Below are 22,524 nucleotides of genomic sequence, written 5' to 3' on the forward strand. Positions count from 1 at the left end.
TTGTGATACTCAAGGACTAAAATCCAGGTTGATCTCTTCCTTTTCTACGTGGAATTTTCAGGGAAGAAACAACACAAACTTATTTCACGCTCTTTTGTGCAACAGCTCATTTTCAGCCTTCAAACCGTAATTTCATTAGCTAAATAAACACTGAATTTTCTTTTTATGCTTTAATTCCCCGCATCACGGGATTTAAAGAAATGATTTTTGCTTTGCCATCTAATGACGTTTGGTTCTAACAGGAAAAAAAAAAAAAGACAACAAAAACAACAAACAACAGGATTTGCTACATCAGCCAATAATGACAACAACTTATCTTCAGCTTCTTTATTTAAAATCAATTTATATATCAGTTAATTTCATCCATAAGAAACTGTGCTCCGATAAAATCCCGTTGTATTTGACTGGCAAACCCCTAGCTATTTTTATTTTAAGAAAATAATACACCTATGCCCCACAAATTATCACGGAGTTTAAACAAAAGTACGTCTCTCAATTATATAATGAAGACAATGCCACAGAAGTATATAACAAATCTATAGAAAATTCAGAAAAAAAATACAGAAAAATAGAAGTCCATAATGGGTTTTGCCTCAATCCAAAATTATTTACTGGAAATAAAATAATAAAAAATGCTTATTAATATAAATAAATACATGTTTTTATAGATGAAATGTATCTGAAACATGAATTTTTCTGTTTCATAATTTCAAACTATGCAAAAATTCAAAATGATGGGCTGTGTTGGCAAAAAAGTTGGTTACAAGAGTCTTTATTTTGCAAACTATACAGAAACAGTAAAAAATAAAATGCAGTGTACTTTTCAATATCACATAGGATAAACATTAAATTTTGTATTTAATGTGTAAAAATTAATTCAAATAATAAACTGATTTTCCTTTTAATTACTGATGGGAAACCAGTAATCCAGTTTTGAAATCATACAACCTGTAGTATTACATTATACAGGTTAAGTCAACTTTATTGTGGGCAGAAAGCAATAGATGTGATATGAAGATGGTGGAGTCCCAAAGTTTCTACACAATTAATTAACATGCTAACATAAATACAGTGATTAAAGAAATTTTCTCTACAGTCAAATCTTAAGTGCTACTCTACACAATAATTATGATCTAATCCACATGGTAGTTACATAACAGTAGGAAAAAAAATACTCCGTTTTCTTCATTCCAGCAGCAGTAACCTATACTGGCATTAATTTGGTAATTGGGTGTGCTCAGCTATTGCCTAACAACCTATACTGGTATGCATGCTCAAGTCTCTCTATCTCTATTTTTGCAAGGCACCTTTACAATACTTTCGCTAAGTTTCTGCACTAGTAACAGAAAACAACATGAGTTAAGATAAAGATGCAAAACTATTTCCTGAATTTAGAAAATAAAAGGTATAATTATGCACTTCTTAAAAACTATGTTGGGCCAACTGTCAATACTCTGAAACACAGTCATATATAAAAGTAATATAATTTTACTCAATTTTTTCCCCATGTTAACTATTTTATGGTAATCTGATTAGAGAGACATACTGAAAAATAACAAAGGGTGAATTAATGTTTGAGTAAATAACCTTAAAGCCTAGACAACCTCGACGTGAAAAAAAAGAAAAAGAAAGTCAAGGAAATGTTTAATTTACAGAATCAGTGCTCATCTGTGAGACTGCTTTTGAAAAATCCCTTCAAGAACCTAGCCGTATCCTATTAAAAAACAACTCCAAATGCAAACACGAATGAGGACTTTGTTCATTTTTCCCTCCTGTTAATTTTTCTCCTTACCTTTGGTTAATTAAAGGCTGGTAAGATGCTACTTGTGCATCAAAGTTTTTCTCCTGCACCGTGTTTTTCTTGTGTTAAGCAGGCAACTTGCAAAGCCTGCTGTGCCTGACACAACTGAAGTTACAGTAAGTGTCCTGAAGAGGACATGCACAGGGTCCAGGTAAGGGAAATAACTTTTCACAGAAGTTTTAAAAGAACTGGTCTTAATAGTGTATTTTCTACATTATATCATTTATATGTTCAGTAGCACATAACATTTTCTTCTTCAGGCTACGCTTCCAATGTGTTTTCTTCAGCGCAAAGGCATTTAAAAACTCAAAAGCACATAATATAATTACTCTTATTTAAACAAAAAAGTCTATGACTCCAGCTGCAATGTTCGAAATAATCATACAAAATATACACATTTGTTAGAATCCTTTTGATCTTGAAGAGCAAAGGGATTTTGTGAAATGTCGTACTGTGAATTTTAGAAAGATACAATTCATCCACCCTCCTAATATCATCAAATATATCCATCGTGATCATCGTCGTCATCCACATCATCATCTCCTTCATCTTCATCATCGTCATCAATTTCATCTTCATCATTCATTATTTCATCATCATCATCTTCATCATCTGTCCAGTCATGGAAATCACCAGAAGCAAAATCCCCTGACGTCTCTAAATCAATAGCTGAAAAGGCATGAGAGTTACACAAGAGACACACAAACTCTATCATGCATTCATAGAATAATACGTACCATATTTATCAAGTAATATTCATAGGCATTCAAAAGAGATGCAAATTATTTAGTTTCAGGAGAATCACTTACTTTAAAAAAAAACTTTCACACAGAATATAATTACACAATAAAATATAAACACTATCTTTTTCTTTTTTGTCTTACAGGAAATGCACATCAGTAGGGATGAATTCCTCAACTTCAATAAATAGAGATGAATGTCACGGACTTGCAGAAATATAATAAGCTCCAGGAAAAGAAAAAAGGATTTAAGTCCTACTTACAGTTCAAAATAAGGACTAGTGACAAAACAAAGTTTGTTTCTCAGTTCTTACATATCATCTTTAACTACCTGGAACTGTACAACTACCCAGAACTGGATTAGATGGAAAATTGGCCTGAACAGGTATGTCAATTGCTGAAACACTGATATGTGTTTAATTTATCCAGTATTTCAGGCTACGCTCCCTTGCTTTGCAATGGAGAAATGGAGAAATGCAAGGCTTTAATTGCCATTTTTGATGTCTTGGACACAAAATAAAGGTGGAATGGGAATTCCTGGAAGTTGCGGGGCTTTTTAGAGGAAAAAGGAAAGACTTAATGTGCTGAAAACTTCTGGAATTCGTTCCAGCAAAACAAAAAATCTAGCATGCTGATTACCCAAAGAGATGTCACCAAGCATTTCAGGGTATTTGTCTAACACTGTTATAGGTAGTTAATTTTCCCTAAGTTTATCTACACCATGAAAAGCACAGACACGAGGTCTATTAACAACTGTCACAGTCATAGGAGTTACAAAGACCAAAGAAATAAAAATCACAAATTGTATTTACATCAAAACCCACGTAGTTGCATCCCATGCCTGTTCTTTGTGAAGAAATTTTTTTTTATAGCCTGGTTGGCCATCAAAGCACATAACATCTCCAAATCAAGTCCACAGAAGTTTCTTAACTTACCACATTCTGCCACACCGTTTGTTCTGGATCCTGTTACTTCATTGCCATATCTGTCAACGCACCAACACTGCCCTACACTTCCATGGCACTGACTTGGTTTGTAATATCCATCTTCATCACATAAGGGTATGTACTGTCCTGGAATATAAAAATATCAAATACAGACATAAATGCCCCTTGATCAATGTAAAAAAGGTCACTTTCTTCTGCCAGCTTCTGTTAAGCAGCAGTGACTGATAAGCAAGAGTACAGTGGATACCAGCTTTGAACTGGTTAGTCTCATCTAAAATCTTTCATTTTGGGCACTCTCATTTTATTTATTAGCTTAAATTCCAATTATACTGTATTATATTATGTTATCTCACATTCCACTATCATATTTCGTAAATTACTTTTCTCCCTTAGCTCGTTGCTGCTGTTTTCTTTTTAGGCCAATCTCCCTATCTTCTTCCCTTTTTCCCTTCCCCTCTGCCAGGATGTTGGTCTCCAACCCATTACTTAAGGAATCGGGCCCAACCAGCCCAAGAACAGTGACAAGTAGAGACGTGATCATGGACTTATCCTCAAAGGCTGTATAAGTCACTGGCTTTTAATTTACAAGGAAAGACATCTTTTTGAAACAAAGTTAAAAAATGGACAAACAACACTGTACAAAACACTTACAAGTACACAGTTACTTGAAACCATCCTTAGCAGAAATACAGTTTTGACTACTTTGGGTCAAGCCTTTTATTGCAGCTTTCACACTGAGGCTAAGAGCAAAACGAAGATCTTGCATTTTAGTGATATTAATACAATATATACTGATTAACAAGAAAGATTTCAATTGCTTAAAGAAGGATTCAAGTAAGGATCAGCAGAGACACTCTATAACCATAAAAACATACTTCCTGTTAGGTTAATAGAACAGACATTATATCTTTCAGTAGGTATGGTAATAAAACTAAGTTGAATAGCTTTCAAAAATGTCATAAATTTTGTTACTAGAATTTACTGTTCTCTATCTTTGCTGGATTAATATTGATTTTATGTTGCTGTTTCACCAGGATTATTTATGTAAGCAATAAAACCTTCAAAAGAATGATCTATGGCTCACCCAGGAGCTTCTTTCCTCCTTGCTGCTTCTGAATGTTGCTGAGTTCCGTCTGGCAAGGTGGGTCTAAAAGGACATGAGAAAGGTTGAACATATTACATGGTATCTAGGAAGAAAAGCAGATGGCTAAGTTTTCACAGTTTGCTACATTCTCTAACTGCTGATCTTAAAAAACACACAGCCCTTACCTTAGCAGTCACATTCTCAGCTCTGAAAGAGAAGAATTAATCCAGCTTGCCACAGCTCTGGAATTAGGAAACTAAGCACAACCACGAATTAGAGCAGAAAGCAACTGCCAGTTAACCCAGCTGTAAGTGAACATCTGGTCACCAGTACTGACCATTTCAAAATGTTATAACAAAACAGTAAATCTACCACACCCTACTTCATCAGTATACAGAAATCAATCTTACCCTTTCATCTCCGTTACAAGTCATGTTCAAGTTCTGAACTTCAAATACGGCATTAACTACGTAAAAATGTTCTTCACTGAAATTTGCAAGACTGGGGTTCTATTGCAACAATTAAAGACAAATTCCATGGGCATGAAGCTCTTTGTTTAGCAATCTAGTTAAAAACTGTGCCCAAAACTTCAGGTAAGAGGCAGAAGAGGTAATATGATTTCCATTAGTCAGAGAGATAGCTCCGAATCATTTAATTTTCTGCTCTCTATAAAGTCAGAGTACATTCCATGAACGGGAAGGAAATAAGACACAAATACACATCCATCACTGCTGAATAAATTTTGAATCCAGATATTGCATACATTGCACCACTAGCACAAAGGTATTTCTCACTCTGAAACAGTATTAATATTCATGGATTTACTCACATGTGTGTCTTCAGCTCTAAGTGTTCCCAGACTATAGTCTGATAACATCTCTACTAGAATCTCACATGCTGTTAAGTTCATTTTTCATTTGAAGACACTCTGGTTATTTGTAATATATCTTTTCCATGCTATTTACTCAAGGCTTCCTCGTGAAACAACTTCTGTCCACGCACACAGAAAACAAACCTAAGTTACTTCAAGATCAGTAAGATCACCTTAGCTTTAGACACACTAGCAAAAGACCTTCTGAGCAGAAATCAGTCACTGCGTAGGCTAAAAAAAACCCCACTTCAGTGGTCCAAGTCCAAAGCAGCCTTTCCTGAATTCCACCAAAGGAAAACAAGTATTCTCATCATGTAGTCGAGAGAGAAAGAATTTGGAACGCAGCTGGGAGAAGCAGAGGATTCACAAAAGGGTGAAGGACTGACAAAAATGTAATATCCAAAGAAATCTTTCTGGCGGGAATGCTCAAACATTAGTGATAATTACATAGAGTAACTGGATCAAAAATAAATTCATGGTCAATGCAGCATAGCCTGGATACACCAATAGGCTTTTGAAACTATTAATGATGTCTTATCTAACAGAACAAATATAAACTGCAAGAGATCAAAAACCGCTCATTAAGAACCACTTGTTAATTTTTCTTGGCTTTATACTTTAAATGCTCTTTACTTATCTCATACACTAAAAGATACATACAACTTTAGACTGCCCTCAACTCGAATGATTACAGCCATTCACACAAAGAAGTCCCACAGATCAGAAGGATCTATGAAAGAAGATGGGAACATGCAGATGAAGAACTAGCCTAGCAAGAAGATACATCTACTGTGTTCTATGGAAAAAAAAAAAAGTAAATTAGAAATGCATTCATATATTTTATAAAAGTGACAGGCTATGCCTACAAAACCCCTTCAATTACAGCTACAGATCAGGGAGAATTAGAAAAAAAAATACCACTAATCAAAAGGTAACAAGGCCATCATGACAAAGCTACTTACACAAAATTCTTTATAGCAGCTAAGTCTTCAAGATACACATTTAAGTTTTGCTTCTCAGGATAAAAGTGGCAAAACATTCTTAGAAATCAATATTAAAAACACTCTTGTGCTTAGAGCTGTCAAGAAAGCGGCAGGCTGGAAGCTCAACTGGTTTGTTGTAGTTCATAGCTCATAATTTTTCAACCCATCCCGAATGATAATGTTTCCCTCTTCATTTTCTTCCACTTAGATCGTGATTTTTGGAAAAGCTTTCTTCTAGGTTTCTGAACTTAATTCAATACAAAGCAGATTCAGTGGAAAACCAGCCTTGGGAGTCACGACCAAAGAAGATTTATTCCGTACAAAAATTATTGTTGAGTCTTCCTTTGAAATTGAAATGAATCTGACATCAGAAAAGCCTTTCTGATAGCCTGAATGCAAACAAGAGACCTCACCATCTCCATCCTCAACCTATTTCCAGCAACGTGACAGGAATTTTCTGACAAAATCACTGCGTTGTTCTGAGTGATTTATGAACCACTTACTGGCCACCCACGTTTATGCAGTCATCGAAATACTGATGTACACCAGAGTATCTCACGTTGTTAATACTGGACTTTGAGACATCAATATTCAGCTATGTCAAAAGGTGGTGCAGGGCTTGTATGATAAAGCTTTGGTTTACAAAAAGAGGTACGTTCACAAAGCAATGGGAGGAAAATTGATAGATGTGACAAAAAATGTCTAGGATACTTAACAGTAATGCCTCAAGGAGCTGCTGCTCAAATAGTGAGCCTCCAGCTTTCAGATCCTCTATCTTATTCAATTACAAAACAGATTTTCCAAGTATCAAGTAGATAATATTTTGCAGATCCCCTAGTTTTTGACATGAAAGTTGTCACGTTGTGTCTTGTCTCCAATTGCAGTCAAGTATATATAATTGATTATGGACAACTCAGGCTCTAGGTATAGAGATTTGAAGTGGTCAATATTGCACTTCCAGAAACCTTCCTGGGGACCTCATTTATACAGCCCACATTATACCTTCCTCTCAAACCATCTACACTCGTATTTAATACCCTGCAGGCTCAAGAGACTGATGCAACAAATAAAAATCACAACATTTCCACTATTCTGCAAGACAAACTAGTTTGAAGGTCACAAAGTAGTTTTTTATTCCTGATAGGCAGAAGAGCCTGTAGGAAAAAGACATCCAAGATAAATGCCAGACTAACAGACCCACACAGTGGCCTGCAGTAAATAAATATCTATGTTCCAAGCATTAATACTCCCAGCAAAAGTGGTTACTCTCCTACTCTATTTTCAAGGAGCAATGAAAACAAACAAACAAACAAACAAAAACTTGTAATACTGATGAAGTACTAGAAGAAATAACCAACCTGTAAAGAGGCCAACAGTGAAGTGCCTCAGCATTTAGTTAAGAAAGAAGTGTTAAATTAATGTCAAGGACCAAAGAAAAAAAGTTCTGAATCACTTGCATCAATGTTCGTTGAAACCAGAGGGCAAGAGGGACCAAAACAGGTGGGAAGACAGCAGAGCACTAGGAAGTCCAGATTCTGAAGTACTGCAGAAATGCTGAGCTGCATTTACAGCGGGATAAGGCCAAGAAAAAAAGCAATATGCATCGCTGGGCCTTATGTAAGAAATTAAGCAGCAGCCAAAGTGGGAAAGCTTTTACAGGAAGAGCAAGACAGATTAGATTTGAGTACTGAAAAAATTACTTGTATTGACTAGATGTGAGTACTGTGCAGTAATGGGGCTACTGCACTTTGACTTACCATAATAAAACTCGAGCAAAAAGAAAGCACAAAGAATTGCAAGTAATTGTCTGATCCAAACAGTCATGAACTGATAAATTAAATGACACAGTAAGAGGCCTTCTCAAATGATGACTTCAGCAAAGATTATGGAATTCAAAAATAGTAAAATACCATTTCCATCCCAGTGTGATACGTATAATTAACTAAGTTTTGTATTCACTTCAAACTTGGTTAATCAATACTTCTGTAAAACACTAAGTGTACCCAGAAAACACCTATTAAGTTCAATGAATAAGACAGTTGCCTTCATGATCTGAAGCCTTCATCTTATTATAGTGAACATCAGAAAGAAAATACTGAATTTCTCTACCTACCCACTTCCTTACTATCTGCAGCAAAGGCCTAGTAAAGGGCCTTATTTCTATTCTACTTGGGGAGGTAAAAGATAGTTAAACTTGAACATATTAAAAGATGCTACAACACAGCAAATAGTGATTAGATAATTTAGTGAGTCACACATACTGCAAGTTCTAACATTGTGCGAGACAAGAAATGACAAAAGACTACAAGCACTCAGCACTTTTTTCTCCTTACACCTTTAGAAAAAACAGATTTTGTTAAGTGTTAATTAGAAGAATTATGTTGCCTTCCAAAGAATAAAGACGTTTATTTATTAGGCTCATTTGGGGTTCTGTTTATTTTAAAAGACAACCAAACAAAACACTCTATGTTCTTTACTTAAGAACTACTTTGCTTGGGTAATGTTTGATTGACTAATTTTGGTAGCACTGACTACTTACAGAAATTAGTATTATTCTACAATAAAGCAAGGTGCTTGAAAGATTGTTAACTTTTTAGTGGTAAGACTACCAAAGGAAAGAAGCAAGTTACTGTACATCTAAAGAAGTGTAGTTTTATTTTTGCTCAAATCTACTCAACTGCTCAACGTTGCCTGATAGATCTTTATTTCCACAGAAATCAGAGCCAAACCATACGTAGTGAGTGTTAATGGGAATTTATCATGGAAGTTTTAAAAGCATAAGATATTAAAAAAAAAAGAGATATTAAATTTCAAAAGCATTGAACAGTTTCTGAAATTTTCCACTGCATCATCAATCTTCCCTCCTGCACAGTCAACATCTGTAGAGATTGGGATCTGAGTTGCTATTTATCCCTTTGAAAATCTCCCTCATATCAGCAAGAAAACTGAATGGGCAATTCTATCCAGTTTCAGCCAATATTTACTGAGTGAACTCTGTAATTCCTCACAACTTGTTTGAATATAACTCACGTGATGACTCAGCCAAATCTAAAAATCAATACTTACGCACTATGTTTATTTGTTTAAAGAAATCACATCAGGCCATTAAAAAAAAAAAAAAAGATTCTTGCAGACAGTGAAAATCAACTGGTTTTAGGTTCAAATGACTGAAAAAGAACTTTATCCATGATGTTAGTGTAGTTATTGTAATAGGCTTACAAAAAAAAACCCACTAAGATGCCCTAGTTTAGCAATGAAATGTTTATTTTATAACATATGCAAAGCAGATAGGGAAAGAACTAAAGTGAGTGATTCTATTCTTTATTTTGGTCTCTTTCCTCTGTGCGAATACCAGAAATCAGCAGGTAAAACAATACTGCTGTAAAAGCTTTTGCCACTCCTCTGTACTTTATCCTTGAATTTCCATCAAACTCTTCCATTTAGTTTCTTTTTCTCCCCCTTTTTTTTTTAGGTATTCACAATAGATCAAAAAGCTGTACACAGATTGATAGCAAGGCATTTAAAAAGCTTGTAGTTCACCGTAATAATCTTCCTACGTTAAAGAAAAGATGGAGCACTACAGTAAGATCAGTCATACAAATATGCAGGCTGTTCTCATCTTTTACCTTGCTGTCTTTGGAAGCAGTAGCACCACTCATTGTTAGATATCAAACTATCCTTGTATGTGTCACAGGAATTGAAGAACGCCCTTGTGCATGGCTCATTCTTGTCAAGGTAAATGCTTCCAAGTTCTGACTGGTCCAACAACAGGTCGTAGTTCATATCAAGCCTGTTGAACATCCAACCGAGGGAGTCTTTGCAAATTGGCAAAATGCTGGTATCAAATCCTAGAAGCCAAAAACAAAAATAAATCAGGTAACAGGAAAGATAAAGCAGGTACTGAGCTCAGCCACCACAAAAGCATGCTGTATAACAGACATTGCTCCAGTGCTACGAGGATACAGTACACAAGCAGTGGGCACCATTGAGATTCCATGTGTAAATTTCACTTCATCTTCATTTTAAAAAATCATTAAGTTAATCTGCTTAAAATAAATCCTGTCATCAGTCTTGAAACAGTTAGAAATATGAGCCTTCTTGTCAAATATTACACCTATAGCACGCGTAGTATGTGCAGTAATGAACAACCTACGATTTCCTGGGAAGTAATTTTTTGGAGAAATTTAGTGATGTTACACATCAGGAGAGGGAAGCAAAGCTGAAGTGGCATGCAAAGTTCACAAAACTAATAAAAGACTAAATAGCAAGCAACTTAGTGGAGTACACTTGTTTCTTCCCATTACGTATATTCAGCTGAATGAAAATGGAACTTCATATGGTCTCAGCAATGCCTAGAAAGTTCTGGTATCCAAGCCTTATCTGATGCACTCTACATATCAGGGGAGGCATGCAAAAAGGGACTACTAAGAGCAGCCTGTTTCCAGTGTAAGATCTACCTGTACATCTTGCTTAAACTGCTCCCTGGTAACCAGGCCACCAGGAAGAGGTTGAATTAATTACTCCTGTAACCAGATCTCAGATTTCACATACCCTGTATCAGCTGTGAAGTACAAGCAGACTTGCATATGGACATGGAAGGGAAATGCATGAACTGACAGGCCTCTCACTTAGATGTGAGCTGCGTTTAACACAGATTTTTTCTTATTTGTCACGGGTCTTGCCATGGAGAACACGGTAAAGCACTTGACTGTACATCCTAACAGACAACAAGATTTAGCTGAATACAAGATTCTACTGAATAGCTTTTCAGCTAAAACCAAGCAATGAAAAGATGAGACGAGACTGTGGCTATAGAGAAGTTGATGCGAGAGTTCCACTTAGCATACAGGAATTCCCAGCTTCTACTATTGTTAAAAATCGAGCTGTTGTTCTGAAAACAATACAATCCGAAAAATAGTTGTATACTTCTAAAACAAGTCAAACTGGAGAATTCAGAAACCTGACTTAGAAATCAGTTTACATTTCTTTAGATATATATGCATGTGGGAACATCCAGACTGTGGCAGAGCAACCATTTCAGAAAGGAAAATGCCCAAACACAAATTCCCTCTCCCTAAAAATTCTAAATAAATGTTTTTTGCTTCAGTTAATCTTGCTCCCTGTTGGCTTGTTGTATTCACTGTTATTTCTGCTTTACAGGAAAAAAAAAATAAATCACAATCCTTTTGGTACTGATTACATTGATATGTTTAACACAACGTAAAAACAACTATGAAGCATCCAAGAAAAGGACACTCTTCCTTACTCTCCAAGCTTCTGACAAAACAACTTCATTTTTCTGTGGACTACGGAGAGCAGAGACAGACAAGACCAGACCAAATGTCCAAGGGTATCCCAGTACATGTGTTATTCGCCTTCGCCTGTGAAAGACATCAAAATTATTTAACAAGTGTTCCAAATGTTCCAAAAGAACTTCGGAACGTTCTTCCACCTTAAAACATTTTTTTCCAAGGATGAATTTTCAGTATAGTATTATTTACCTCTCAGGCTCTGTTCCTGAAGGCCTCTTAACACTTCCCAGACACTTCTCTTTCCTCTGCTAGTCCTGCTTTCAGCTAGAGATCCTCCACAAGACATTGGATTCAGGAAGTGCTTGATATGAAACATACCATTTCCTATCCTGCCTTTTGTGTACCTGTATGTAGGGAGGAATCATTCTTGTGCTCAAGAATTTTTCTGATTTTGGCATTCTTGCTAGCTCACCAGACTGTAAGAAAAGTTGCAGAAAAAGAGCAACCATGAGGAGAAGACAGAGATTTTATTCAATAAGATGCTGGCAAGAATAGAAGACATAAGTCATTCTAAATGTGTATTCAGGGTTGAATGTTGTTGTCAAACTAGATAACTGTGCAGAAAAGTACATCAGTATGTGGAATTTCTAGCATCTGTCTAGTGAAAGAGGTATCATTCTCAAGTTTAGTACGCAGTATATGTGGTCCATGCTGGAAGAATGAATTCACTCAAGTACACCCTTAAGTATACTGCCTTCTAGGATACTAGGAGCAAGTGTTATATAAGCAAAAGAGCTCTTAAGGAAAACAAAAACAACCAAGCACTCTGGTTATTTCATTTCTAGTAGTCAATTTCAATTTTTATCATAAAAGGAAATAAATTTGTCTGAGGTACGTTGAAAGGCCACTTAAAATTTCAAAGGTTTTGTGCATCACTAAGTTATGGTGTGGAATAAAATTACATGACTTCAAGAGGTTGTATTCAGGAGGTTTTATCCATAAGCTAGCAATTTCAGTTCATCCTCTACTCCAATTCCTCAGAATTTTCTCTCTTCTATACAGCTTTTATATTTTTTTAAAAAAGTGTCCAGTAGTGAAATCTCTCTGGCTTTCCAAGATAATTCTGTGTAACAAAACTTCATAGGTTAGTTCAGAGCCTGAAAAATAACGTTTATTTTACATTAAAGCTGTCATAACCTACCTATTCATTAGCATCTGGTTGAAAAAGACCGCCAAGATCATCTTTTCCAACCATCAACCCATACCCACCACACCTGCTGAATCACATCCCTCAGTGCCACATCTCCCCTTTTCTTCAACACCTCCAGGGATGGTGACTCCACCACCTTCCCAGGCAGCCCATTCCAGTGCCCTCTCCTGGTGCAACCTGAGCCCATCACCTCTCATCCTATCGCTATTACCTAGGAGAAGTTGTCCTCTACTTTGTTACAAAATCCCTCCAGGTAGCGGTACACTATTATTTAAAATTCTTCCTTTCTTTGGTATTTACAAACGTAGCATTTTAAATAGAGAAAAATCATATCTCTTTGCTTTCATTTTGCTAAATGCAACAGGTTGCATTGCAGTGTTGTAGAGAAATGTTTAAAGTCTATGTCAAATACTAGTATAGGTGAAATAAATAAAAAAGGCTGAAGTACTTAGGAGTAGGCACATGTTGACAGAGATAAAAAATGACCAAGTTAAAAACAAGCTGTCCACCTACTCTAGAACTGTTCTACCCCACAAAGATCATTACCCGAGTTTGGTGTTCATAATATCTACTCTTAAAAGATTACTGTGATGTCAAGTAAGCAACTGGGAAAACTTGGGATGATCATTTCATTCTGCAATGATTTTCTACCTCTACTGTAACATTGAGAAATCAATACACCTCTTATTCTCAAAGGTGACAGACTTCAGAAAAAAAGAAGTCAAAGCACTTAAGAACACCTGATGTGGTTTGACGCAAGGTAAATTAACATTAAGTGACCCAGAACGAGAAATAAATTGCTCCAAATCACAGACTACCTATATTTTTACTTCACGAGTCAAGTGGAATGCTGCTCTTACACATTTTTCACAGCTGTGAAGAAAACAAACCGAAGAAAGGGGAAGAATTGCTATAGCAAAAGGATAGTAATTTCTTCCTGTTAATGTTCCAGAATATCATGTTGAAGAGAGCAAAACTGCTGCTCAGATGCCTGAATTAGTGGAAAAACTCTCTCATTTTAAGCACTTATTTGAAATCTATTTCCAGATATGATAATGAAGAGGGCTTTTATGTAGCTATTTCTGAACATTGTGTAAATCTAGTAAAAGTGAACAAAAGAAGTATTAAGGATTTAGCTTTATTTCATCTAATGCATATAACTGCAAAAGAACTTGATTTTTAAAAAATGGGAAGTACCAGCATAAGCTCCTTTCCCCAGCCAAAACAATCCCAAGGGAAACGCTACTGACAAACGTACCCCTCGGTCATGGCTTAAACATCAGCATCCAAAATGTTATTTTGAAAGAAACCAACAAAAACATGATCCATTTCTGATTATTTTTCAGGAGAGAATTTCAACTCACGGTAATCATAATCTGCTTTTCAATGTAGAAATATTATTTGCTTGGTTATTATGCTCATAAGAAATAAATCCTTGTGTATGTTGAGGAAGATAGCTTTTGTAATTGCTTATGTGGAAATCAAAATAGCATACACACGGCTCACGTAGTGCATTATGTAAAGTTGCTTATATGCCAAGGGAAGCAAAAGGCGTGATTCTTTCTGCTACCAGCTCACAGTCCAGCACAGTAAAAAGCACTGCCAAATCACACAAGTGAATAAACTCAATGTGCTCTATGCTTGAGAGCAAACTACTGTCTAAACCACAGTCTTTATTTGCTCAGCTAGCAAGCTGCATAGCAAGGTCCACACTTGTGATTTTATTTTTTTTTATCATATATAGGCTATGAGACAACTTTATGTTAACAGTACCTCAGAGCTGAAGTCTACACTGCACAAGCTGGGAATGACTTTTCCTTCCCAGTCTAGTTTTACCAGAACAGATCTGAGCAAGGACTAAACTTAAGAGAGGTATGGGAACTGTTGAGTCATGGCCTGAACCGCTCATTGAGTACCTGGGGAAAGGATGGGGTCAGCCTTGGGAGTGCAAGCAAAGGCAATTCAGCTGTGTGACCAGAAGGGGTGAAGCCTGGCTGAACCTAGACCTCATTACAGGCTGACGGCCAAACTGTGGAAGGTGCTCTGGTTGGAGATGCCTTCTTAGTGGAGCTTTCCCCTCTGCAAACCTACAACCTTCTGATACAGGTGAGCAATCTTCCCTTCCTTTATGGCACCTTTCTATCACGCCGGTCCTTCTGTCATCACACCTCTGTTCTATCTCCTTTCCCACTGTAATCCGTCCAATTCCTACAGGGGACAATTAAGCAGATTTGAAGGCTTTTTGTCACGTCTGCTGCTCACAAAAAATGCTGCTCTAGTTGAGACTCACCTGGCACCAAGTGGTAGCATCAGGCACGCGCTCTCTGTAGCCTAAAATTTTAGTGTATTCCTGATGACTACAATTACACAGGTGGGAGCAGACTCAGGATTAAAGACACTGGGAAGGTACCAAAGGTACTGATTCGTTTTACAACAAAATGCGGATGGAAAAGAAATAGAGCACTGTTGCAAAGTCCCTTAAACATTTGTGAAAGTTCAAATCCTGAAGTCTCCCCTCTTCCATAAAGTGTTTTAGAGAATTTTACACGGAAAAGGTAAAATTCAAGCTGAAGCCTATTGCGGATAGTTGTAAACATGCTCCAACGTGGATGGCATAGATTAAATGAGTTCTGCTAAGGCCGCATTTTAAATAAACAGACTGTTAAGGAAAAGGTACCTGAGGAGGGAGGAATAAAATTAACAGTGCTACAAAAAAACATCTATATCTGCTTCGCTGTGTACAAGAATAATCTTGCCTGTACATGATTGAAACAAATGCCAGCCAACAGTACAAATTTAGTTCATTTAGAGTCTTGATTTTAGGTGAACATGCATTAATTTAAAATTCCAATTCAGATGAGCTTCTGAGTAGGCTAATCTGACAATGCAGAAGGTCCTTGAAAGAACCTTTTCCCTCCAGGAAACGTAACTGCAACTTCGATTCAGCTCACCAGCCTCAGCGGCTCTGCAGTTAGAGGATATTGGATACTGTCAAAGATAACATCAGAAAGCAGGCAAGCTTACAGTCAAGTCAGTATTTTCAAGACATCAAAAACAATGTTTAAAACTAAAAGCTCCATCTCTTAGAACTACACAATGACTGTATGGGAGACAACCACAGTAGTAGTGGTTTACCAGTCTGCTTACCAGTTCTGCCTATTTACTGAAGTTCTGAAATACGCTTCAGCAAGGAGGTCCAGGGACACTTAATTTCTCTGTATGCCAACTGTATCACGTCTCTTCAAGAAGAAACTTCAGATACTTAAAATGAACTAAAGACCTCCACACAGATACCTGAAATTACTTACTTGCATTATTCTATATGAAATCAGTCAGATACTGCTTTGAGCTTGTAGAGTATTTGGCAATTTTAGTGTAACAATATCTCTTCATACCAGCTTTAGACAAGCCATTTACAGTTCTCTTTCAGATTTTTTTGCTGTTGTTACTTATTTTGCCTATTTTAACCAAATAACCACAATATTACCAACTCCTAAGAATATTCTCTATCATCTGGCCTCTAGTCTTTCAGTTCCCAACATTACACGGTGTACAAGTACTCCTCAGAAACAGACTGCTAACGCAAATATTTATGGGACTATGGTATTTTTTATGCTTTACATCTGCTGCATTAATTCCGCAGAGTTTTATCTCACAAAATTAATACAGAAATAGACTAACTTTAAATCTATGAGTAAAATCAACTCTTTACCTCCCTATGCATAAAGGAAGGACATAATGAGTATGACAGTGCAGTACAGATTAAGCACCCTTTTCCTGCTTACGTCATCTAACCAGACCATGAATGGGAAAAGGGAAAATATCTTCTTCTTATATACCATTTATAATAATGATACTTCTAGGGACATACTATCTGAATACATTTGAGCAGAAAACAGATTTTGGAAATGAAATTTATTCAATTACTACAAACATTCTAGCTTGCACAACTAATATGATACAAATCTAAAAAAAAAAAGTGTCAGTTAAAAACAAACTATGTAAGTCCTGGTAAAAACACAACATTGTAGATGCTTTATGTTTCTTGCTTAGTATCAGAATATTGAAGCTTGTAATGGAACAGTAATTTCAGCACCAGTGTTAGGGCTGTTAGGAAGCAGCAACCATGAATGTAACCATCAATGTGAACTTTAACAGCTGAAATAATTCCAAACAGCGTTATCAACTTTCACCCTCTCTACCTTGGTCGGAAGGACTGTGCCCAAGACTTTAAATAAATCCTCTCCCAAGTGCCAGAAAAGAGACTGAAACAGGTGAAAAAAAAAAAAACCTAAATGGAAACAGACATCCAGGAAGGATGTCACAAATTGCTGTTTAAAATTCAGAATCGTTTCTCAGCAAAGAAGGAACACTGACAAGAATAAAAGCCTGAGGGAGAGCATGCCATGACAGATTTTTAACTCCTCAATGGCAGTGAACAAGTCCAGGGTTCTGCTGAAATAATTAGTACTATGAATGCATTCAATAGCTTTTTTTTTTTTTCTCTTTGTTACTGTTGATATGTATAGGTCCTTAACTCAGGCAACAAGTATAAGGTCTCTACATAAGATCAACAAATTCTTTGCATGATTTGTTTCTAGACGTAGCTGTTACACACCCCTGAAATAAAGGGCTGGACTTTTTAATCCTGACATCGTTAGGAATTCAGATGCCTGATATTTTCAACCTACTAAGACTTTCGAGACCAACTTCTGAGGGACTTGATCAGACCTTATCCAGAGCTTACATCTTGAAGAACAGATGTAAGAATTTCTTAATAGCACCAGAAAGTATATTACCAGAAAAAGAACAATAATCATTCAGTATTTCTTATTTGTGTTTCTACAGGGACACAGAGGCACAATATTTCCTTACAAACTATTAAGTGACCACCTGATTTCAAAAGCAAACCAACCACTCCGGATACAGGTGATCAGGACTTGTCAGGAGCTTCCTGGGGAAACAAATGCCATCGTTCTCCATGTTCTACCTCCTCATTTTTCACCGCAGCTTTTAGTGCTGAGCATGACACCATGTGATACAGGACATCCCTTTGGTCAGTCCGTGTCAACTGTGCTGGTTTTGTCCCTTCCCAGCTCCTTGTGCACCCCCCAGCCCCACGCTGGCAGTGCAACACAAGGAAGACAAACGCTTTTGCCTCTGTGCAAGCAATGCTTGGCAACATCTAAATATTGCTGTGCTGTCACCTCTATTTTAAACAAAATCCAAAACATAGCATTATACAAGCCTCTAGTAAGAAAATTAACTCAATGCCAGCCAAAACCACGAAAGGCTCCTAAACAGTTTAGCTGCACTTTTGACCTCTTGACTTTTTTTTTACCCATCATCATTTTGTGATGATGGTGATTGAGTGAAGACTCAAGTGATTACTCAGCAAAAAATAGAACTCTATGTAGTGCTTGAGCTGAACTTTAACTGAGTGACGTGGTTACACCAGTTATATTATTAGGTACATGTATTACTATACAATAAATGCTTATAGAAGTGTCTCACTTTCTTTTTTTTTCCATTGCTCTTACTCCTAGTTAAGAGCATACAGCAGTTATGTGAACCAATTGGAAATATATGTTATGTTTTTCTCAGGATCAGTGAAGTAACATTCCTCAAACAGCTTTGAAGTTTCAAGTGAGCAACATGTATCTGAACTAAGCCATACAGCTCTGCTTCAGGAATAAGAAATTAACTTTAGAAAAGCACAAAGTTACGGCTTCACGCACATGCCTGTTTAAAACACAATGATAAGGCAAGTGTTGCAAGCAAACACCAAAGACAGCATCAAATAAGGCAAGTAGAAATCTCTTACTGGTTCTTTCAGGCCTTTGAACAATCCTAGTCTTCTTGTTCTGAATTCCGCTTTCATGAAGTGCCTTAAACCAGTCTCTCAACCTGTTTGCGATCTCCCTAAATTCCAGGTCACTGCAAACTGAAAAACAAAATGTGAAATGTTCAACTTTTTTTTTTTTTCCTCCTGCATGCTAAATAGAACTCTTCAAATTAATTATACTTAAAGTAAAACATGTAGAACAATACAGACACATACATTCCAGAGTTTGCTTTCCTTCATAAAACTCGCTTTCATTACTTAGGTCAGCCCTCACAGCCCTATTAGGGTCCTGAGAAATAAAATTATTATGTAAGTGTAAAAATATGTGTGTGTAAAGATGCATGAAATATAAGCTGATAAAGTCATTTGCAAGCTACTGCAAAGAACTGAAACAGCCCTAGCAAGATATTCTCACATCTTACTCTAGAAGGCTGTGTCATGAATCCAGGACAGCCTTTCTGAGGTCCATTTCTACATTCAGTGGGCAATGGTACAGTAAGCCCTACCACAAGATGCTGGACATGTATACAGTTAATGCAGGAACACTCCCCTTGCTTTTCTACATTGAAACGTGAAGAAAAAGAAACAGTGTTGACAGAGAAGGTGCTTCAAGAATGCCCTGAAAGCCTATGTGATTGAATTCAGTTTTAAAAGCAGAAGATCGTGAACACTTACCTGCAAAAGGCAACAGACCTTGGTGACTGAAAGGATGGTTTCTTTGATGAGAAACAGCAAAGACAGAGAAAGCACACAAAACTAAAGAGACAATCTGCAGCAACAAGAGCAAATGTAGCAGAGAGCAAGAGATAAGCAGCAGACTGGCTTGAGGACTGTACAGTAATGGCAGTACTGAGGACTGCAGAAGAAACAGATAACACAGCTTTGCATGGATGAGACCTGTTCCTTCACTATCAAGCTGCTGGAGAAGATGGCAAAGAGAATGTGTGCTTGGAGATGTCCCTTCCAGAAGTCTGCGCTTCCATTTTCAACTGTTTGACAATAAGTGGGTATACATTTCCCTCATCAACAGGTATAATTTCCAAGCGATATCAGCACAAACCCGTGCAAGGGGAAGTTCAGACTGAACACCAGTAACTGACTAAGCTACAACCTGAGGCATCAAGGCTCCACAGCAATGATCTTGAAAGTAAATCTCTCGTTCAGCTTGCCTTTCCTTTATTGTTGTCCCAGTTTTGTCAGTATTGCACATCACGCAACAGGCTGTTTGGGTGTAAAGGCACAGTGCGCTGCAGAGCTATGCTTCTCTAGCAACCTCATGTAAGTTCTGACTCTCCGAGAAGATACACTGGAATGTACTGCATTTTCCAAGAGCCTCCCCATGATTTCCAATTCTGAGCAATTTATTTTTGGGGTGTTTCGATTTACAACTCTTATTTATTCTGTATTATCTCACATTGCTGTCAATAAATTAGCTTCTCCTATCTCACTTTTTTCCTCCTCTTCCTTCCACCTCCTTTCTCTGGAGGAGAGGAAGAGAGAAGTATTGCGTGATTATCTCTTTAAACTGCTATAATTATGTAGCAATCTATAGTTCTTGGTGACATAACTTTCAGCACACTTCAATAAATTAAATAACACCTATTTTATTTGACTAAGATAGAAACAAGTCACCATGCCAGCAACAGAAGGCACCGCTGCACTTTATTTTTAATTTGCCTAAAACATCTCAAGACTTTGATTCTCTCCACCAAAGATTTAGGTGCAATATATGTGCTGAATATATGCAAATTGATTACTAAAACTTATACTGTGCTTTTTTTCTTGTGCATTAGCACCTACCTGTGTATTTTTTTTTTTTCCCCCTTGGATAATTCAACAGGGCACTAGAGAAAGAATTGTTAATGATCTATGGCCCATATATTCAAAGATGTCATCCTGTGACATCTGGATGAAAACGATCTCCTGAGCCAAGATCCACCTCATATGTCAAGCTCGTAGGATTTCCATACTGCTATAATGCCATCTTCCCTTTTAAGTCTCGCATCAGCTGACAGGCCAGAATAAAGAATCTGACTTGGAATACTGACTTCTTTAATTTTCCCTTCCATTGCATCATAACATGGTCTCCACTAATCACCCTTGCGAGGTTTCGCAGAAAAACTTTCAGAATTGAACCAAAGGAACAGCAGTTGAGCCTGGCTATTTTGGTCTACGTCTAATTAAGGAGCTCTGGATTTAAGTTCTATCTCAGTAACATTAACTGAAAGAAGCACATGACAACTGCATGATGGAGAGATGTACAATTTCTCCACTTTCTAGAAGCAGTCAAATAGACATCATTAAGCTAATCCATCTCATAAGTCAATTTAGATGTGAAAATGAAGCATTAGGAAAAGGCAACAGTGCTTCTTTGACTGCTATGTGTAAGATACTGCTCACAGTTTCAGCACCTGACACTTGCCACTGTTGTTTATAATATAACCTAAAATGGCATTTTCTGTGCTCTTGTGAATTGCCTTCCTTTCAAAATGGAATGTACATATGGCACATTTGGGGCATCAGACACATCCTGTATCAGTTCTCAGACTGGGAGCATTTTTTTTAACTTCAGTTTCTTACAACCCTCTTCCCAAACTTTGCTTGAAATTTTAAATTATGAGTTCTAGATCAAAATAAAGACTGAGAAAATGAGAATCTTTTTGTTGCTGTTGTTAATTTTACAGATTTTGGTATCTTGATCATAGATTATTCCCAAAAATCAAGGCAATGCAAAACAAGCTGATTATAACTGTCATTTGATTATTTTACACCCCATAGCTGCTCAAGAGCTGGAGTCAGCTCTCAAACACAGCAGGTAATTACATTTACCCTATTATCAATTTAAATGCACAGTGAATTTTCGGTTCATAACACTTCTAATATGTCAAGTAAAACCAGATGTCTTCTGTAAGTGAAATATACATGAGAGATGCAGCAGAACTACAGTGATATGGACAATTAATAATTTACATAGAGAAAGTGTGCTCTTACCAAGCATGAGCTTATAAAAATCTCATATCTTAATATTTGATTATCACAGGTGCTTTTTTAATCAACCAACATTAATTTAATAACATTTCAGAAGACTACTTCAGCACTTCAGAAATATGAAACAATCTTAAGAAAATATATACACTTATATCATACTAAACTAGGGGAAAATAAAAGCCAAGGCTACTCTAACATGAGAATTATAACATTTTTTTTAAAACCTTATCAGAAAATGACATTTTCTCCCAAAAAATGACAAAGCAGAAAAAAAAACAGATTTACAGAAGTATGTAAGGAACACATAAAATCAATAGAATCAGAACAGGTTGGGAGAAACCACAAAAGATCATCAGGTCCAACACACTGTACTAGGTGGAGAAAACAGATCCTTAGAGTAGCACAGATCATAAATCCCTTTAGGAGAAAGAATATTAGCCACCCAGGCTGACAGACAAATTGAAGATTCTTACTCATTTCTAAAAGCATTTCATCACATTTTGTTCCTGTTTCCACATCCCATGATTGTATGACATATAAGAACCATTCTAAGATTCTAACACATAAAAAAAAGCAGCAAGATCATCTTGAAAACTGCAAAATAAATTCCCACTCAGCATCAAATCAAGCAGTTCTCTTTAGCTTTCCAAGAACATTCAGATTAATAGACAGCACACTTTGAAAAAAAAAAAATTAGTCTAAGAAGTAGCTTTCTGAAGGTCCTGAGGAGAACAAACATGAGACATCATCACAATTACAAATTTGCAATTCTTTTTCACAGAAGTTGGGCTGCACAAAGTAAT

General features: G+C 36.7%; 1 protein-coding gene across 1 annotated transcript in view; it reads right to left on the reverse strand.

The window, feature by feature from the left end:
• Nucleotides 1–960: 960 nt before the first annotated feature.
• SPOCK3 (SPARC (osteonectin), cwcv and kazal like domains proteoglycan 3) overlaps nucleotides 961–22,524 on the reverse strand; it is a 160,744-nt gene continuing 139,180 nt past the window's right edge. The window contains exons 6-10 of the mRNA XM_042871495.1: nucleotides 18,713–18,832; nucleotides 10,053–10,274; nucleotides 4,573–4,635; nucleotides 3,477–3,614; nucleotides 961–2,470 (exon numbers count right to left, since the gene is read on the reverse strand). Of these exons, the coding sequence (XP_042727429.1) occupies nucleotides 2,298–2,470; nucleotides 3,477–3,614; nucleotides 4,573–4,635; nucleotides 10,053–10,274; nucleotides 18,713–18,832 (716 nt within the window). The 3' untranslated portion in view covers nucleotides 961–2,297. The remainder of the gene's footprint in view (nucleotides 2,471–3,476; nucleotides 3,615–4,572; nucleotides 4,636–10,052; nucleotides 10,275–18,712; nucleotides 18,833–22,524) is intronic.

This window comes from Lagopus leucura, unplaced genomic scaffold (assembly GCF_019238085.1).
Source record: "Lagopus leucura isolate 7727_CA_CO unplaced genomic scaffold, USGS_WTPT01 Super-Scaffold_100004, whole genome shotgun sequence".
In the NCBI taxonomy this organism is placed as follows: domain Eukaryota; kingdom Metazoa; phylum Chordata; class Aves; order Galliformes; family Phasianidae; genus Lagopus; species Lagopus leucura.